At 37.5% G+C, this 16514-nt stretch overlaps 1 protein-coding gene across 5 annotated transcripts in view; it reads left to right on the top strand.

The window, feature by feature from the left end:
- TRAPPC8 (trafficking protein particle complex 8) overlaps nt 1-16514 on the top strand; it is a 52046-nt gene that overhangs the window by 16966 nt on the left and 18566 nt on the right. For all 5 annotated transcript variants that reach the window (XM_027750055.2, XM_027750047.2, XM_027750036.2 and 2 more), the window contains 13 exons: nt 1013-1128; nt 1748-1898; nt 3177-3277; nt 4723-4828; nt 6340-6471; nt 8445-8669; nt 9717-9825; nt 10537-10731; nt 10932-11062; nt 12027-12101; nt 12787-12913; nt 13934-14091; nt 14886-15328. In XM_027750055.2, coding sequence (XP_027605856.1) covers nt 1013-1128; nt 1748-1898; nt 3177-3277; nt 4723-4828; nt 6340-6471; nt 8445-8669; nt 9717-9825; nt 10537-10731; nt 10932-11062; nt 12027-12101; nt 12787-12913; nt 13934-14091; nt 14886-15328 — 2069 coding nt within the window. The remainder of the gene's footprint in view (nt 1-1012; nt 1129-1747; nt 1899-3176; nt 3278-4722; nt 4829-6339; nt 6472-8444; nt 8670-9716; nt 9826-10536; nt 10732-10931; nt 11063-12026; nt 12102-12786; nt 12914-13933; nt 14092-14885; nt 15329-16514) is intronic.

The raw sequence follows: 16514 nt of genomic DNA, 5'->3' as shown, positions 1-16514 counted from the left end.
GACTTTTTGGAAGTGCGGTAGTTAATATCATGCCCCTGTTTAATCAAGCACATGCAATAAAGTTATTTTGATCACAGTGAAGTCCTTTGTTTTACAAGTGTTTCACTTTCATATGCTCTTAAATAGCTGCAGAGATGGATTGACTTACCTTAGTATAATCAAATTACTGTATTTAGCATTAAGACTTGGACCCAAATATCAGTCTGTTATCTGAGGAGTGTATTTTGATTGAATTGTCTACTCCAAGTTATAGTTTTAAGTATGAGGGATTTTGATACTAAGTATCATGTCCAGTAAGGAACATTCACTCTCTGAATTGACTTTTGCGAGTTTGTGTGTGCAGACCATGTTTACACTTGAAAAGTTTTACGAAGAAGCATTTAAAAAAGTGCAAAAGTAAAGTGTAGCAAACAGCCTTGCCCTTAGGAATGCAGTGATAGATTCCTAATCATGCTAAGAAGAGTGAGTTGTTACAATTTTTACAATTATTTTTCAAAAGATATATAGTTTGCCTGAGATCTTGGGAATGGTAATTTCCTTTGGAAGTTTCCTTGTTAGTGGAAATTACCTAAAAGAAAAACAGTTGTGTAACCTTGCTCTTGCACATATGACTTGTACCCTTGACACTTGAAATTGATGTTCACAATGTGGTAATGCTTCATGTGGATGGTGATGGGGAGAAGATTCTCAATATGCATTTAGTCTAGATTTTAGGTTGGACTAACACTCAAAGTTAGATTTCAAATAGATACATTGAATGTTTCAGTTCTTAAGATGATGTCTGCAGTTTACAGCAAGTATAATGAACCTCAGCTGTCTGAAATAAATATATGAATTGCAACTTCTATCTCGGTGTCAGTGATTAATTGTATAGGAGCGTGCTCCTAGTGATTTTACTATTTTTATTTATTTCTGTTTTATTAGAAACAATTTAGGAAGCTTGGTTTTTTTGTATTAGCCTAACTTAATTACGTCTTGCAATGTAGTTCTCTAATTCAGTGTCTTTTTGCAGTTAATATCTAGGAAAGGCTTGAGTAGATCACTGTTTTCTGCTACTAAAAAATGGTTTAGCGGCAGCAAGGTTCCAGAGAAAAGTATAAACGAACTGAAGAACACTTCTGGTTTGCTGTGAGTAACCTGAGTCCTTATTTTTATATCTAAAGTGGAAATGGATCTTTCTTCTGGGGGGAAGGGAAAACCTGTGTTTATTTGATGGTGTTCTGCAAAGTGAACTAAATCAGAAATATGGGAAAGACTTTAATTGGAGAAATGAAAAGTACTATACCTTGTGCAGTTTTTTGCCTTAAAGCATAGTTTTTTAGTGGATTTATTTCTTTCAAGAGAAATAGGGAGAAATAACAGGTTGTAGCCAGGTGAGCAAGTTTTTTCCTTCTCATACTGCTCTGCTTAGCTCAATTAGTTAATCTGAGTGAGCAATTTCAGTGATAGTTGCATACTTTATTCAGTATGTTTTACTTCTTGGCTAAGAGGAGTGCTTGCTTTGCTTGTGGATCTTGTGGAACAGTGGATCTTGTTAATCGGAAAGTAGGGTGTAAAACCAAAGTACATGTAGCAGAAAGGAAGCAGCTTCGCTTTTCTTAGCTGTTTTTTGGGTAAGGCTGAAGCAATGCGGTTTTTATTCCTACTTTGTGAATAGATATTAAGATGAGAAAGGATGGCTTTATAGAGCGTGTCTTGCTCTGTTGACTGAAATGAGGACTTTGAATTTAAATATTTGTATTTATAGATATCCACCAGAAGCACCAGAGCTTCAGATCCGGAAAATGGCAGACTTGTGCTTTTTGGTGCAACACTATGAACTTGCATATAGCTGTTACCATACAGCAAAGAAAGACTTCTTGAATGATCAGGCAATGCTTTATGCAGCTGGAGCACTGGTTGGTATTTCACATAACATAAACATTCTGTGAACCTTTTCTAATAATTTCTAATATTTGTCTGAAGGTAACAAAATGTAATCTCTCCCCTCTCCCTCCAAATTTATAAGGATCTTCCCAAATTTACTGCGTATATTTAGCAAATTCTAAAGTGTTTTAACATCTTATTTTCTGCCGTTACGTGAAGGGAATAAAGTTCTGAATAAAAACTGAAGTTAATTCTTAAAATGTGAAATATGGAAAGGAGGAAACCTGGAATGCAACCTCCAGAAAAATGAATCTTTAAACTGATAACTCAAAGCCAGATGTAATATAGTTTTATAGAATCTCTTTTAGACTTTGGCCAAATAGTTATTTGCCATAAAGTCAAAGACTAGGTCACTATGAATATGGTATTGTACCTATTTTAGGGGGACTTAAAACTTGAGGGGTGTTGTTTGAGTGTGTCACTACTGAATTTCACTGTAAACACATATTATTTCCTCCTGAGATTAAAGAAATTGAATTGATAAAATAATTTTCAACAAGATAAATGCGACTACTGGGAAAAAATAAGAAGCTCATTTTAACAGTTTTCAGAAGCTATGTTTTGTACACCTTTAGTCTGGTTAACTTGATAAAATTTGAAACTGTACTTTGTAGAGCTATGGAAGCATTCTTGTGCACTGTCCCATCTTGATGTAATGCTTTTACATAATTGTATGTTTTTATACTACACAGTTGCTTTGCATTTGAATAATCCAAAAAGTTATTTTAACTTCCTGATGAATTTTTTGCAACCTACTAGTCTTAGTCCTTGCTTTCTGCAGAAGAACTTTGCTATCATATCTTCACCCCATGAGGAAAGAAGTAAAATTTCAGAGTGCATGTTTACTAGAGCTTCCTTGGAAGCTGATAATGTGATTTCATTTAAGCAAAAGTTGGAAAACAGTACTCATCTTAAATACACAGCAGTGCTACTTTATCAGAAAGATTGTTCCTGCAATAGGAAATTATCTTTTGGATTTGTAAAGCAGTACTGACTCAATGCTTCTGCATAATTTTGGGGGTACTGTCAACTGCAGACACTTCTGTATGTAACTCCTGCTACTGTCTGGCTAATTAGAAGGAGAACCATAAAGAGACTATTGTATTAAACCTTTCATCAGGTACAGAATACACTTCTGTGTGCCAGTAGTTGATTAGATGATCTCAAACTAGTAGCTGTTGAAACGTGTTCTTTTGCTGTTTACAATTTGTTGACAAAACTGCAGTGACAGTATTGAATTTCTCTTGTAGGAAATGGCAGCAGTATCAGCTTTTCTTCAGCCGGGGGCTCCTAGGCCGTATCCTGCTCATTATATGGAAACAGCAATTCAGACCTATCGAGATATCTGCAAGTATGTGGGTAACTTTTGTACTGATCCAATGAAAGTTGAAAGACCTGGTGGCTTAACTTTCTTCCCCTGCACGGTCATAGTGCCAGATGACATCACAGAATGATGGTAACTTTTCAAAGTGTACGGTATGTTAGGTAATATAGGGTGACATGGAAGGAGATCTGTGCTGTTCTTGACAGAGGGCTTTATTAAACTTATATATTGAATTCACATGGTAGACTTTGGTAGTGGGGTGGCTGCAGGGAAGGTTTCTGTGAAAAAACAACTGAAGCTGCCCTTGTGTCAGTCACTTTTCACTCAGCTCCAAAAGAGAACTGCTACTGCCCAAAGCTGAACCTGTTGGCAATGCTGGTGTTACCTCTGAAATAACATATTTAGGAAAGGGTAAAAATAGCTGTGCAGCAGCTGTGAGAAAGGAGTGAGAAGATGAGAGAAACAGTCCTGCAGAAATCAAGGGGTCTTGAGAGGAAGGTGGTGCTTCCCTGCAGTCTGTGGTGAAGACCAAGATGAAGCAGATTTTCCACCTGCAGCCCATGGAGGTCCCAATGCCAGAGCAGGTGTATGAACCCTGAAGGTGGCTGTAGTCTGTAGAGAGCCTATGCCACAGCAGATTTCTGGCAGGAACTGTGACCTATGGGGAAACAACAGTGGAACAGTCAGTTCCTGAAGGACTGTACACTGCAGAAAGGATTCATGCTGGAGCAATTCTTGAACTGTATCTGTGGGAGGGACCCCATTCTGTAGCAGGGGAAGAAGATGTGGAGGAAGAAGCAGCAGGGGAGAAATGTTATGAAGTGACCATAACTTCTTTTCTCTGTCCCTCTGCCTCGCTTGGGGGAGGAGGAGGTAGAAGAGCTGGGAGTGAAGATGAGCCTGGAAAAGGAGTTGTCAGGGAAAAGTGTTTTAGTTCTCTTTTTATTTATCAATATCCTATTCTGTTATTGACAGTAAATTAACTTAATCTTCCTTCAAACCAAGTCTGGTTTGCCTATGACAGGGGCAGAGAGATCACTCACCAGTTACAGTCTCAGCACATGAGGTTTTTAACTTAATCTCCTCCTTTTTTGCTGAGCTGGGGGTGTGATAGAAAAGCTTGGTGGGCACCTGGTACCTGCCAAAGTCAACCCAGTACAACGTGACTCTAGCTGTTGGACTTCTTGTTTATCAGATCACTTTAGCTGGTATTTTTATAAACACATTACTGTCCTCGAAAATGCTCTCTAGCTTTGACTTTCAGAAAGTTCCTGTTATGGTAGGATATGACACTTGTTGTGTCAATCTATATGTGGTTGTTTTGCAGGGAATGAACTTTCAGATATTTTACTGAAAGAAGGATGGGCAACAGAACCTCAATCTGTCTATGGAGAAAATTAGTAAGATTTGAAGTGAAAAGTTTTCTATGGTTTATTTTGATAAATATTAATACATGTATGTTTTTACTTTAGGAACATGGTTCTGGCTGAACGCTGTGTACTGCTTAGTGCTGAAATCTTAAAAAGTCAAAGCAAATATTCAGAGGCAGCTGCTCTTCTGATTCGTTTAACCAGTGAGGTAAAACTTGGTAGATTTTTGCACTCCTGCCCTTTCCCTATTTGTTTTCTTACCCAAGCACTTCTAGGTTACGTTCTGATTCTTGTCCTACAATATTTTCTAGACAAAGGTAGCAAATGAGCAGGTATAGAGCATGAAGTGAAGAAAACTGTTTACACTGTAAGTGAAGGAACTAGTACAGTTATTCTTTTTCTTTCTAGTCAAATAACTTGTTTGACTTCTTTAACCATGCTAAATGTGTTATCTTTGGCTTTATAACTAATTTTCTTTGACATCTGCTTAGCTCTTGGATAGTGTACTTCCAGTTTAAGAACTCGTGTGTTAAAAGTATTAGCATGACTTACCAGAGTCATAATGGATACTCTTCTATATGTAATCAAAAGTTCTTTATAGTTTAAGTAAGGCATAGCTCAGCTGTTTTGAACCATTAGGATCTTATTGCATAAGTGGAAACTGTGATATTAATTGGTGGAAATTAAGCATGGAATTAGCTTCTAACCTAGAAATTGTCTTGCTTGAAAAAGAGCAAAACAAAATGTAATGCCAGTAATAGTATGGCATTTCCTTTGTAGCTTAGAGGAAAGTCTAACTGGCAGTTAGTTCTGACTTTGTGGCTAACTGCACCATATGTGATGCCTCTGAGACTTTTCTGGGATAGATTGAGCATGGAATAAATGTTCTGTAGCTTCATTCTTGTCCTTTCAACTTAAGTTTGCTACCAACTTTATGAGAGCAGAATATTTAAGCGAAGAATTTTAGTACTATTGGCTCTGCACAATCATTTTACAACTTAAAAGTACATGTAGTATGCCTGTGGTGCCTTTTTGTAGTTGCAAGGAAAATCTTCATAGGATACTATATAGGTGTCCCAGAGTATATTTGTAGTCCAGACACATACTTGGCCATCACTGATAGCATGGAGTTCAACTGTGTTAAAATCAAGTAGATCTGTTCTGAGGAGTTAAAACAATATAGCTGTATCTTGACAGAAGAGAATGGGGAAATAATAAGAAATTGTACTTTATTAAGAAATGATCCAGGTTCTTGTGATACAAATTCACCAAATTCCATTGCTCCCTTTATTTTTCCTTCATCCTTTTAGAGGTCTTACTTTTTATTTCTAGCCTTAATATCTGCAGGGGGAGGGAAGGGAAAGAGTAGCAGAGTGCTTCAGAGGTAATGGTAGGTGTTAGAAACTGTAGCCTGAGTAACTGCAAAAGCAGAAAATAGTTCTTCTGTCACTCATACTGAAACAGGCTTGTATATAAATCTCTCCATTTGAAAAAAATAGAAACATGATGGTATTGAACATTAGACATATATGAGTGAAAAATACTTCTAGTCTTATTTTTTTTATGCTCAACATGTGCATATAATGGTTTTATATAAAAGAATCTTCAACCTCACAGTACTATTGCACTTACTGTCCCCCTTACCATTAAAACAAGGCCACTGTTATTTTTGCTTCTATTTAACTCTGAAGTCTAATTCTTCTTTTTCTTTTTCAATAGGATTCAGATCTTCGCAGTGCACTCCTGTTGGAGCAGGCAGCCCATTGTTTTATAAACATGAAAAGTCCCATGGTTAGAAAGTTTGCATTTCATATGATATTGGCTGGCCACAGGTTTAGTAAAGCAGGCCAGGTAAGTATTATCTTTCCACATGGACAATATGACCAGTATTTGATACTTGAAAAACATGTTGAATATGTCATTAGTCTGGAAAAAGATGCTTGGTTTCTTTTGTGGCAGCAGTATTTAGCTCTTTGATCCTCTGAAAATGACTTCTGCATTGGTCAGCTTAGCCTTTTACTTCTGTATTTGAAGTAACGCTGAAGATCACGGACTTGAAACTTAAGTGATGTGTCATTTCTGGGTCTCATTTTTTACACAGTAAAATACAAGACTTTTTATTTGAGCAAAAGAGTATTTTTACTCTTGAGATAAGAGTGAATTGCAGGAGTTAAGTATTTGTTAAACTTTATTTATTAGAATAATAGCAAAATTTAGATATCTGTTTTTCCTGGTGCCTTAAATAAACAAGTTTTATTTGAGAGGTAGATACGTGAGCATATACAAGACAAACTTAAGTGTTTCTTTGTGGCTACCTAGGCTTTAGCAGTAATTAAACCAATACATATCAGGTTGTTTTTACTTCCATTCGCTTTCCTTTGCGGGCAGCTCTCTCTAGCTACGGTAAATAAACTCATAGTCTGTTGGACGGAACATGTGTACTTTGTTTCTGCCTCAGTTGTGGGATGCACTTTCTAAAAGATAGCTTGTGCTTGATTCCTGCTGAGGTTGTTATTGCAAAAGAATACAGGAGAACACAGGCATCAAAATTCTATTTGAAACAAAGCCCTATGGCCTTGGATTTTTTTTCTCCCACTCTACTCAATCTCAGTTTCATTGTCCTGGTAAGGACCAAAGAAAGTATTGTTGTATACTTGGCTTCTTTGATGTGAAGAATAGTAGGAATTCTTCCTCCCTTTCTTGGTCTTCTTCATGCAGTAGTTTCCCTGTCTTGTTATGACAGTACAGTACAGTACTGACGGCTATTGATCAGAGTTTTTTACCTGGAAAAGTGCATGAATTTTTGTAAGTTTTGACTTCATGTGACAGCTCTCTTGTTGTTTGTGTCTGATGTTTGTAGAAACTCTGGTTTCCAAGAAATGCTTTTTCAGTGTTACAGGAAATGTAGGTGGTTTGGTTTTTTTTCTTTTTCATATCCTTAGAGGCACCAAAATATAAAATACTACTGAAGAGAAGTCAGCCAGGCTGCTTAACTGCGTACTATAATAACTTATTTTAAAGTGTCATTAGTATGTGTTGATGTTAAGGATTTACTGTTTGTACTTTGCTGTCATCACCATACCAATTTGAACATATCTTAGATTTTTTTTCCCACTACTGCTGTAAATAAGGGACTGCTGTTCCCATTTTTCAGAAGCTGAGACTTATCTATACAGTGAATGTCTGTGCAGCTGTTCAATACCTAGATTTGGGACTGAGTACTCAGGTCCTGATGTATGTGCAGGAAAGGAACTGTGGAGCTGATTGGGAATGGAACATCTATCTCCCAATGGCTCATATGATGGGTAACTTTTCTTATGTGTTCTGTAGGGCTGTGTTTTGTTGGTTTGCTTGGCATGGATTTTGTCCCAGATAGGTCTGCTGAGCAACAGTTGACTTAGAGTGTCACACTGAAAGTTGAGTTACAGAGTGGAATGAGTAGTGTTAAATCTAGCTTATGTCCTGAGGCTTGGCAGTAGAGCTCTGTCAGCTTTAGCAGTCAGTACTAGAGCAACACAGCACTGTTTTTGAAAGCAGTCTTTTCTTGTTATTTGCTTTTTAATCTTGCTGCCTGTTACTCTAGTCTTTAGAAACATGAACTTAATCTGGAGGCTAGGCTCCATACTGTAAGAATGAACACTTCTGTGCTTCGATTAGCATTGACCAGGTGCTACAAGGTCTAGTTCTGCAAACATTACACTTAGCAGGGGGGGTGGTAAAAACTACAGTAACTTTTCTCACTTGCTGTTCAATCTTCATAATGTTATAATTACAATCAGTGGATAATGGGATTATTTGAGAAATTAACTAGTTTTTTCTTGCAGAAAAAACACGCCTTACGTTGCTACTGTCAAGCCATGCAGGTTTACAAGGGGAAAGGCTGGTCTCTTGCAGAAGACCATATTAACTTCACTATTGGCCGTCAGTCCTTTACGCTTCGTCAGCTGGACAATGCTGTCTCTGCCTTCAGGCATATTTTGATCAATGACAGTAAACAACCTCCAGCTCAGCAAGGAGCTTTTTTAAGAGAATATCTTTATGTTTATAAGGTAAATGACTACATTGTCTTCGTTCCTTGAGTAATCAGTAATTTTATTAACACTAGTTTTCTACTAAGTCGTTAAATGATTTTCTGTCTTACCTGCCGTGTCCCAGGGTTGTTTTTTATCTAGTTGATGTGTTAATTTTTTATGTCAGGCTTCAAAAAACCCATATACGCTGCGTCTCATATATGTAGTAAGCGCACTTTCACTGATTGGTGTTGGTGTCTGTTATTACAACAGTGTATATTGTAATGTATGTATTTTTATTAAAATGAAGTCTTCTTTTTAAGGTCACAGCTGAATTCCAGGTTATGATAGTTCAGTAGCTTTTTAGAGGAAGTGGATCTGTTCTGTTCAATTTATAATTTTTGAGGCTTTTGATAGTAAATATGTCATAAAGACTAGGTAGCTCCGTCACCCTCCATGTTGCAGTGAATTTTATTCTTTAATATGTGTATTTAAAGATTGAATGACTCATTGAGTTGGCTGTAAGTTCATGAGTGATTCTGGATTGCAGTGTATACCCTATACATTATGGGGTGTTCACTGCTGTTATCACCATGCAAATTGCAGCCATGTAGATACTTACTGTATTTTAAAGCTTATAAACAGAATTTCTGTGGTGTTTGCTAAGTTATGGTAGACCTTACAAAAGACTGGTGTTTGAGTCTATAGCTCAGCTGTGGTGAGAATCTTGTTTAGTGGTGGTGGGGTAGTTAGTGCAGTTTATCAAATTCTGAGTTAGAGTCAAGCTTTGCATCACATAAAGCTTGTAATGCAACCACAACAGGGATTAGAGCGATGGATTAAAATAATTATTCTCTTTTTCTGTAAAGATTTCACAAACTGTTAATTCTTATTGAAGGAAAAAAATTCTCCTTCAGACTGTCAAAATAGTTAATGGAAATTATACCATTTTAAAAGTGCTCCCTGTTCAGACATTGAGTGCTTTTAACTTGGCTTCCTTATTGTTCAGCCATTGCTAATGTACAGCACGGAGATCCATGTATTTGCATAATGGCATGATGCTGGTTTTTTCCTCCTTTGCTCCAGAATGCAACCCAGCTATCGCCTGATGGTCCCTTGCCACAGCTTCCTTTACCATATATTAACAGCTCAGCAACCCGTGTTTTCTTCGGGCATGATCGAAGACCAGCAGAAGGTTAGAATATCTTATGTGAACAGATTGAAGTCCCTTATTTGGGGAACCAAAATATATGCAACACTTGGTGTTATTTAAAAAAATTCTGTTATTATGTAAAACTAATGTGACGGGGTAAATTCTTAAAAAATATTTTGAAAGAAAAGCTTATACTTGCTCGATGTTTCCAGACTTCCTGTGTAAACACGAAATCCATGTATGTGGTTGTGCTGACTACCACTGTTTTTCATACCTGGAAAGCTTCAATACAAGTCTGTAATGAACTTCATGAAAGGGATTATTAATGCTTTAGCAAATGCTAGGTGCTAGTGGCAGTGCTAGAAATTAGCTTTACAGTTAACTTGCTCTTGGATTAAACGTTTGAAACACTTTGATTCCTGAATGTAAAGAAATTACTACATAAACCATGGCTGTACTGTGGGGCTCTAGTCCATCCTAAAGTAAAAATTATCTGTAACCTGAGTATACCATGTGGCATGCTATAATCTGGGAAGTCCACAATTTCCAAATACAACTATACTCAAATTATTCTCAGTATTGTCTTCCATTGTTTATTTCAAGTTGTCTTGCAATTCACTGTCTTAAATCAATTGTAACATAAAAATGGTAGTGACCTAGAACTTAAAATATTTTAAGAATACTTACCAAACCGCCAGAGGAGCCCTGTGTTGCAGCTTTTCTTGTCTTCTAAAACTGCTGTACTCCTACCAGGTGAAAAGCAGGCAGCTACGCACATAAGTCTGGATCAGGAGTATGACTCAGAATCATCACAGCAGTGGAAGGAGCTTGAAGAGCAGGTTGTGTCTGTGATAAATAAAGGAACAATACCTTCAAACTTTCAACCAACACAGTTCTGTTTAAATCGCTACTCGGATAACTCCAAATTTCCGCTTGCTGTGATAGAAGGTAAAGTCAAGATTTTTACGCTTCACTAATAAAGAAATAAAGCGAGTTAGGTAAATTTGTGCAGTATTTCTTGTCTTACTGTAGACTTGAACCAATGTTCTTGTGCAAGTTGTTTGCACATGAATGCTGTGAGATAAGTGAACCTTCAGATTGTGAGGGGGAAAGCCTGTTGTCATTATTTTCTTGCACTTTTTTAATAGAACCGATAACTGTAGAAGTGTCCTTCCGAAACCCTCTCAAAGTTCCACTTCTTTTGACTGACCTTTCATTGCTGTGGAAGTTTCAACCTAAAGACTTCAATGCAAAGCACGATGGAGAAACAAAAGAGCAGGTAAGGAAAGCTTCATTCTTTTTCAACCCAAACCAAATAGCTACATTTATGGAGTACATATTAAGTATTCAAAATTCTGTAGTATGAAAACATTTAAGTGTAAGCATTAAACATTATGGTTTAAGTGTAAATTAAAAAAAAATTACTTACAAGATTTCATTGCATGTGTACTACGTCTGTTTTGAGTCTTGCTAGCCTTGACAAGCAGAAATGAATTGCAGTGTCAATAGATAAATTATCAAATACCTTTTTCTTATTTGAACTAGTGTGCATAGTGAAATGTGTGTTCTGAAAAACCGCTCATATGACATAGGAACATCTTGGTATCTCAATTAGAAGAAAAATGAAAATGTATTAAAAATGAATGTTATGAACGCTTTAGATGGACAATTTTACTACTGTTTAACTTAATGTTTCAACTAATGCTGCCAAAACCTCTGAGGGACTGTTGTCACATCCATGTTTTAAGGGGTTTAATATGTTCTAATACTGAATATTACAGTAAATTCCTAAATATCTTGTTTTCCTGGCCAAAAGCATTTGGAACATAGTGGTCTCTAAAGGTTGCTGTAAGTACTTCCTGGAGTTATAAACATGGTTTCATATAACTAAGTCTCAAGGCTTACAATACACTTTCCTTTCTGTTCTGTTCTGAACTGCTACTTTAATGATATGATAAATGCTTCTGTGAATATCAGTGAAACTGACTGGGACTGGTTCCAATTTGTAGTGCTAAATCTTAAATTTCTTCTTAATAAATGTTTACTGATCTCTCAAGCTGCTTTTTTAATTCAGAAATCCTGAGAAGCTGGGCATGCAGCACATGCTTGTCCCAACTGTCTGCAGTTTGAAATTTCTATGCTTTTTTCCCCTGAACACTTTAGGAAAGGTGTTAGAGGTATTATTTATGGCACTTTCTCTGCTTAGGAGTAATAGTATCTGAAAAGCTGTTTCTTCTTTTCAGGGAACGTGTGATGAAGATATGGTAGGGACTGAAGCAATAGCAGAATTTTTAATTAATAGTGAGGAGACAAAAGTGGTAAGTACTGTACCTTGTTTTAAAAATGGTCTTTTCAGTGTTGAACCCTAGAGTGGAATTCAGACTTGTTATGATATGAACTTAATGCTAAACTTACAGAAGGCATGACTGATTCAGAAGTTCCATTACTTCATGTATCTCATCAATGTGTATAAATATCTGAAGGAGGATGTGAGAGGACCGGAGGCAGTGGGCACAAGAGGCACCACCTGAACATCAGAAAACACTTATTTTTTTAACTGTGATGGTGCGTGAGCACTTGGCACAGGCTGCCCAGAGAGATTGTGAAGTCTCCATCTTTGGAGATGTTAAAAGCCATTTGGATGAGGTCCTGGGCAGCTGATTCTAGGTTGCCCTGCTTGAGCAGGGAAGTTGGACAAAATAACCTCCAAAGGTCTGTTCTACTTCAACCATTTTATGACTCTGCCTCTGTTAAGCACAATAAAAATTAACTTTTAGGATTTTTTTCCTAATGTAATGAGCATTTCTCAGCTGTGACCTGATTTGGTAAATGCTGTGTATGAAATTTTGAATCCAGTAAGTGACCTGTAGTTATTGATGCAGTTACATCTGACACACTTGTAAGGTAAATGTAGCTGTGAGTGTGTTTAGCAATTGGACATTTAAATGTAATAACACTTCTTTCTAGTAGCAACAACAACAAAAATTTAACATATCTCCACAGGCAAGACTAAAGCTCTTTCCCCATCAAACAGGGGAGCTACATATTCTGGGAGTCGTTTATAATCTTGGCACTGTTCAAGGTGCTGTGACATTAGATGGAATAGATCCTTCTATTGGATTACAGTCAGGTAAGTGTGTCACTACCTTAAGTTGTGTGTCTCTGGAAGGGCGAGGCATGGCTTCTGCAGTAGAACTAAATTCTAGTGTTTGACTATCATGATGCAAGACCTTCCATCAGGTAGGGGTGTAGAAATAAGGGAAACAACTGAAATGTGAAAAGAGTGAATTGGCACCTCTAGGAATCCCATGAGGAGGGATGCCAGACCCATACGCTATTGCTCTTTTTAAATCTGTGGAAATTCTGAAACCAGTAAAAAATCGAAATTTTAAATGTTCCGTCTCTGCCGTGTTGAATCTATAACAACTTTCATTGACACTCTTGGCATTCAATTTTCTTCTACATCTTTTTGCTTTAACTTTCGACTTCTGTCTAAATTTTACACTGAAGTTCTTTTCATACATTCCCAAATTTAAATTTGGCTGATATAATTTTAGCATCTTGACTTGACTTCTCTTTCCTTTATACTAACATATAAATGGCTTATTAATTGCATGTTACATGGTTTTTTGAGTCATTCATCTGAAACTGTCTCTTGCAGGGAAAACTTAATTTTTAGATGAAATGGGGATTAAAACACATTGGAAATTGTCTGAAAGAAATAATGAAGCTTGTTTATCTACAGACTGTAAACCTTTTCAGTAAAAAACATTTGGAGAGGTGTCTGTCTGAAGGAAATAATCCTTTAGGTGACTTCCAACTTGGTGGAAACTGGGAAAGGAAATAAATGCACCATGTCTGCTGCTCCCTGCCTAGTTGTAGTCAAACTATCTAAGGGCAGAATTAGTCCACAACAGTGGATGACTGGGTGTTTGAATTTGCAGTAGCCATGTCTGATGTGTGACAGTAAGCTTCGAATAGTTCTTTGTCAGTGATGCTGCTTAAACAATGAGCACCGCATGTGCCAAATAATAAATAGAAAAATCAAAATTACTTTTGAGATTGGGTAGGGAGCTTTGGATCACTTCTCAGAAGAAAAGCTGAGTTACAAAAAAAGAAAAAAAATCAAATGTTTTAAATCTTTTTTCAGGAAAGTTTGTTTCCAATGGGTTATCTGTACGAGGACGACAAGATTTAGAAATCCAAGGGCCTCGACTTAATAACACAAAGGAGGAAAAAACATCAATTAAATATGGACCCGATCGACGTTTAGATCCCATTATCACAGAGGAAATGCCTTTGTTGGAGGTATGTAGCTACTTTCTATTGGCAGTTTTGAGAAAATAGCTGAATGCAGAGTTTATAAATGTAATTCTAACAGTGAAGTCTTGGACTTTATTAATGCCAAAATCTTTCCAGGTAATTTTTGAGCTGTCAGTGATGAACTTGTGTGGGCTTTTCCCAAGTGAAACTTGAAGCCTCAAAGTTAACATTCTTCTGAAACTGCTATATTCTGTTTAGAATTTTAGTTGGCAACAGCTTTTGTAGCCAGATTTTGAGGTGAGGGGGAATGGGCAAAGAAGCTTTTTTTCTGTTTGCTTGCCATTCATCTAGAATATTTATTCCAGTTGGTTAATTAAAACACAGTGCTTTTCCTTACTGGGGTTATGAAAGTGATCTGACTAAGTGGTTAATGACAACACCTTACGGAGTTGGATAGTTTGGCTAGCCAGAACCTACAGTGATCATCTAGTCCAGCTGCCTGACCAAGTTACACTGTGTTAAGGGCATTGTCCAAACTGACAGGCTTGGGGCATCGACTACCTCTCTCAGAAGCCTGTTCCAGTGTTTGACCACCCTCTTGGTAAAGAAATGCATCGTAAAGTCCAGTTTGAACGTCCCCTGGTGCAACTTTGAGCCATTCCCATGTGTCCTCTCACTGGATTTCAAGGAGAAGAGATCCATGCCTCCCTCTCCACCTCCCCTCCTCGGGAAGCTCTAGGCAGTAGTATAGCTTGAATGTGTTGGTGGTTGTTTCTTGGGGTATTCGTAACTTGGCTCAGTGTTCAGGCTTTTATTTTCTCCTTTTCTCTCCCATACAGGTATTCTTTATAAATTTTCCTACAGGGCTTCTCTGTGGAGAAATCAGAAAAGCATATGTAGAATTTGTGAACGTAAGCAAGTGTCCTCTTACTGCGCTGAAGGTTGTGTCCAAGCATCCAGAATTTTTCACTTTTGGTGGAAATACTGCTGTTCTAACGCCACTAAGTCCCTCAGCTTCTGAGAACTGTAGTGCTTACAAGACTGTTGTGACAGATCCTACCTCTGTGCGAACAGCACTGCTGTCTTCAGCTTCTTCTGCAGACTTTGGGGTTGGCACAGGAGGTTCACTTGAAGTAATACAGGTTCCACTTCCTGATGCTGTTCTTCTTCCTGGGGCTTCAGTGCAGCTGCCAATGTGGTTACGGGGACCAGATGAAGAAGGTGTTCATGAAATTAACTTCTTGTTTTACTATGAAAGTATTAAAAGACACTCAAAAATGTGGTAAGTTTTTTTTTTAATCTACCTTTTTTGTCATACTTATTAGACACATTATAAACATTGTAACCATAGAAGTAAAACTTCATGAATTCTCACCATTGTTGCGATGATGTAAAAATGGCCAGTTACCTGCTATTCTAAGCAATGTTTTTTCTACTCTGTGGTCTAATATCCATATGAAATTATGTAGCCTACACTGCTTCCATTGAAGTAGTAATTATTAAAATATAATAGAAGGAAGGGTTAATGGAATTCTGTTAATACAAACCTTGTTTGTATTTAGTGTCTCTGAAAGCACATCTTTCTGAGACATAGGGTGAAAAATCACGACTTAAATTGTTTCTGCATGTTATGAAACAAAATCTTGTCTACTTTGAATAAAAGATTTCGTTCTTAGTTAAAATGTGGTTAGTAATTGTATTGTGATGAAAGTTATTCTCTTTGGAGGTGTTAAATACCAAGTTTGACATGTATAGACTTCATCATGGCAGAGTGGACAGTCAAGTTTGACACCACAAGCTAACAATTAGTGCTTTTTTTGAACTGTACTTGAAAAGGTAGCAAGTTGAGTTTTTATGTCTTACCTGTGTCTGAGGCTAAGGAGGGTAGCTTTTTTGAGAAACGTGTTCTTCAAAGGCCTTTGAAGAAGTGTAGTGCAGGCTATGAGGAGTGAACCTGGTGGTGTGGTTTAACTCCAGTTGCTCTTTCACTTCACCCCCCAGTGGGATGGGGGAGAGAACTGGAGGAGTAAAAGTGAGAAAACTTGTGAGTTGAGATAAAGACAGTTCAATAAGTAAAGCAAAAGCTGTGCATGCAGTCAAAACAATTCACTACTTCCCATGGGCAGGCAGGTTTCCAGGAAAGCAGGGCTCCATCATGCATAATGGTTACTTGGAAAGACATATGCTGTTAGGCCAAACTTGTCCCTGCTTCGTCCTTCCCCCTAGTTTTATTGTTGATGCCATATGGTATGAAATATCCCTTCCGTTAGTTAGGGTCACCTCTCCCAGCTTTGGCCCCTCCCACCTTTTTGTGCATCCCTGGCCTCCTCGGTAGAGGGATGAGGAGCAGCAAAGACCCTGACTCTGTGTAAGCCTGCTCAGCAGTAACAACATTCCTGTGTTATCAACACTGTTTCCAGCACAGTCCAAAACATTGTCTGCTACTATCCCAGCCCAAACCAGCACAC

This window comes from Pipra filicauda, unplaced genomic scaffold (genome assembly GCF_003945595.2).
Source record: "Pipra filicauda isolate LSUMZ 115617 unplaced genomic scaffold, ASM394559v2 scaffold240_size1633699_pilon, whole genome shotgun sequence".
Taxonomy (NCBI): domain Eukaryota; kingdom Metazoa; phylum Chordata; class Aves; order Passeriformes; family Pipridae; genus Pipra; species Pipra filicauda.
The sequence above is the reverse complement of the archived record's forward strand: the minus strand, read 5'-3'. Positions and strand labels throughout refer to the sequence as shown.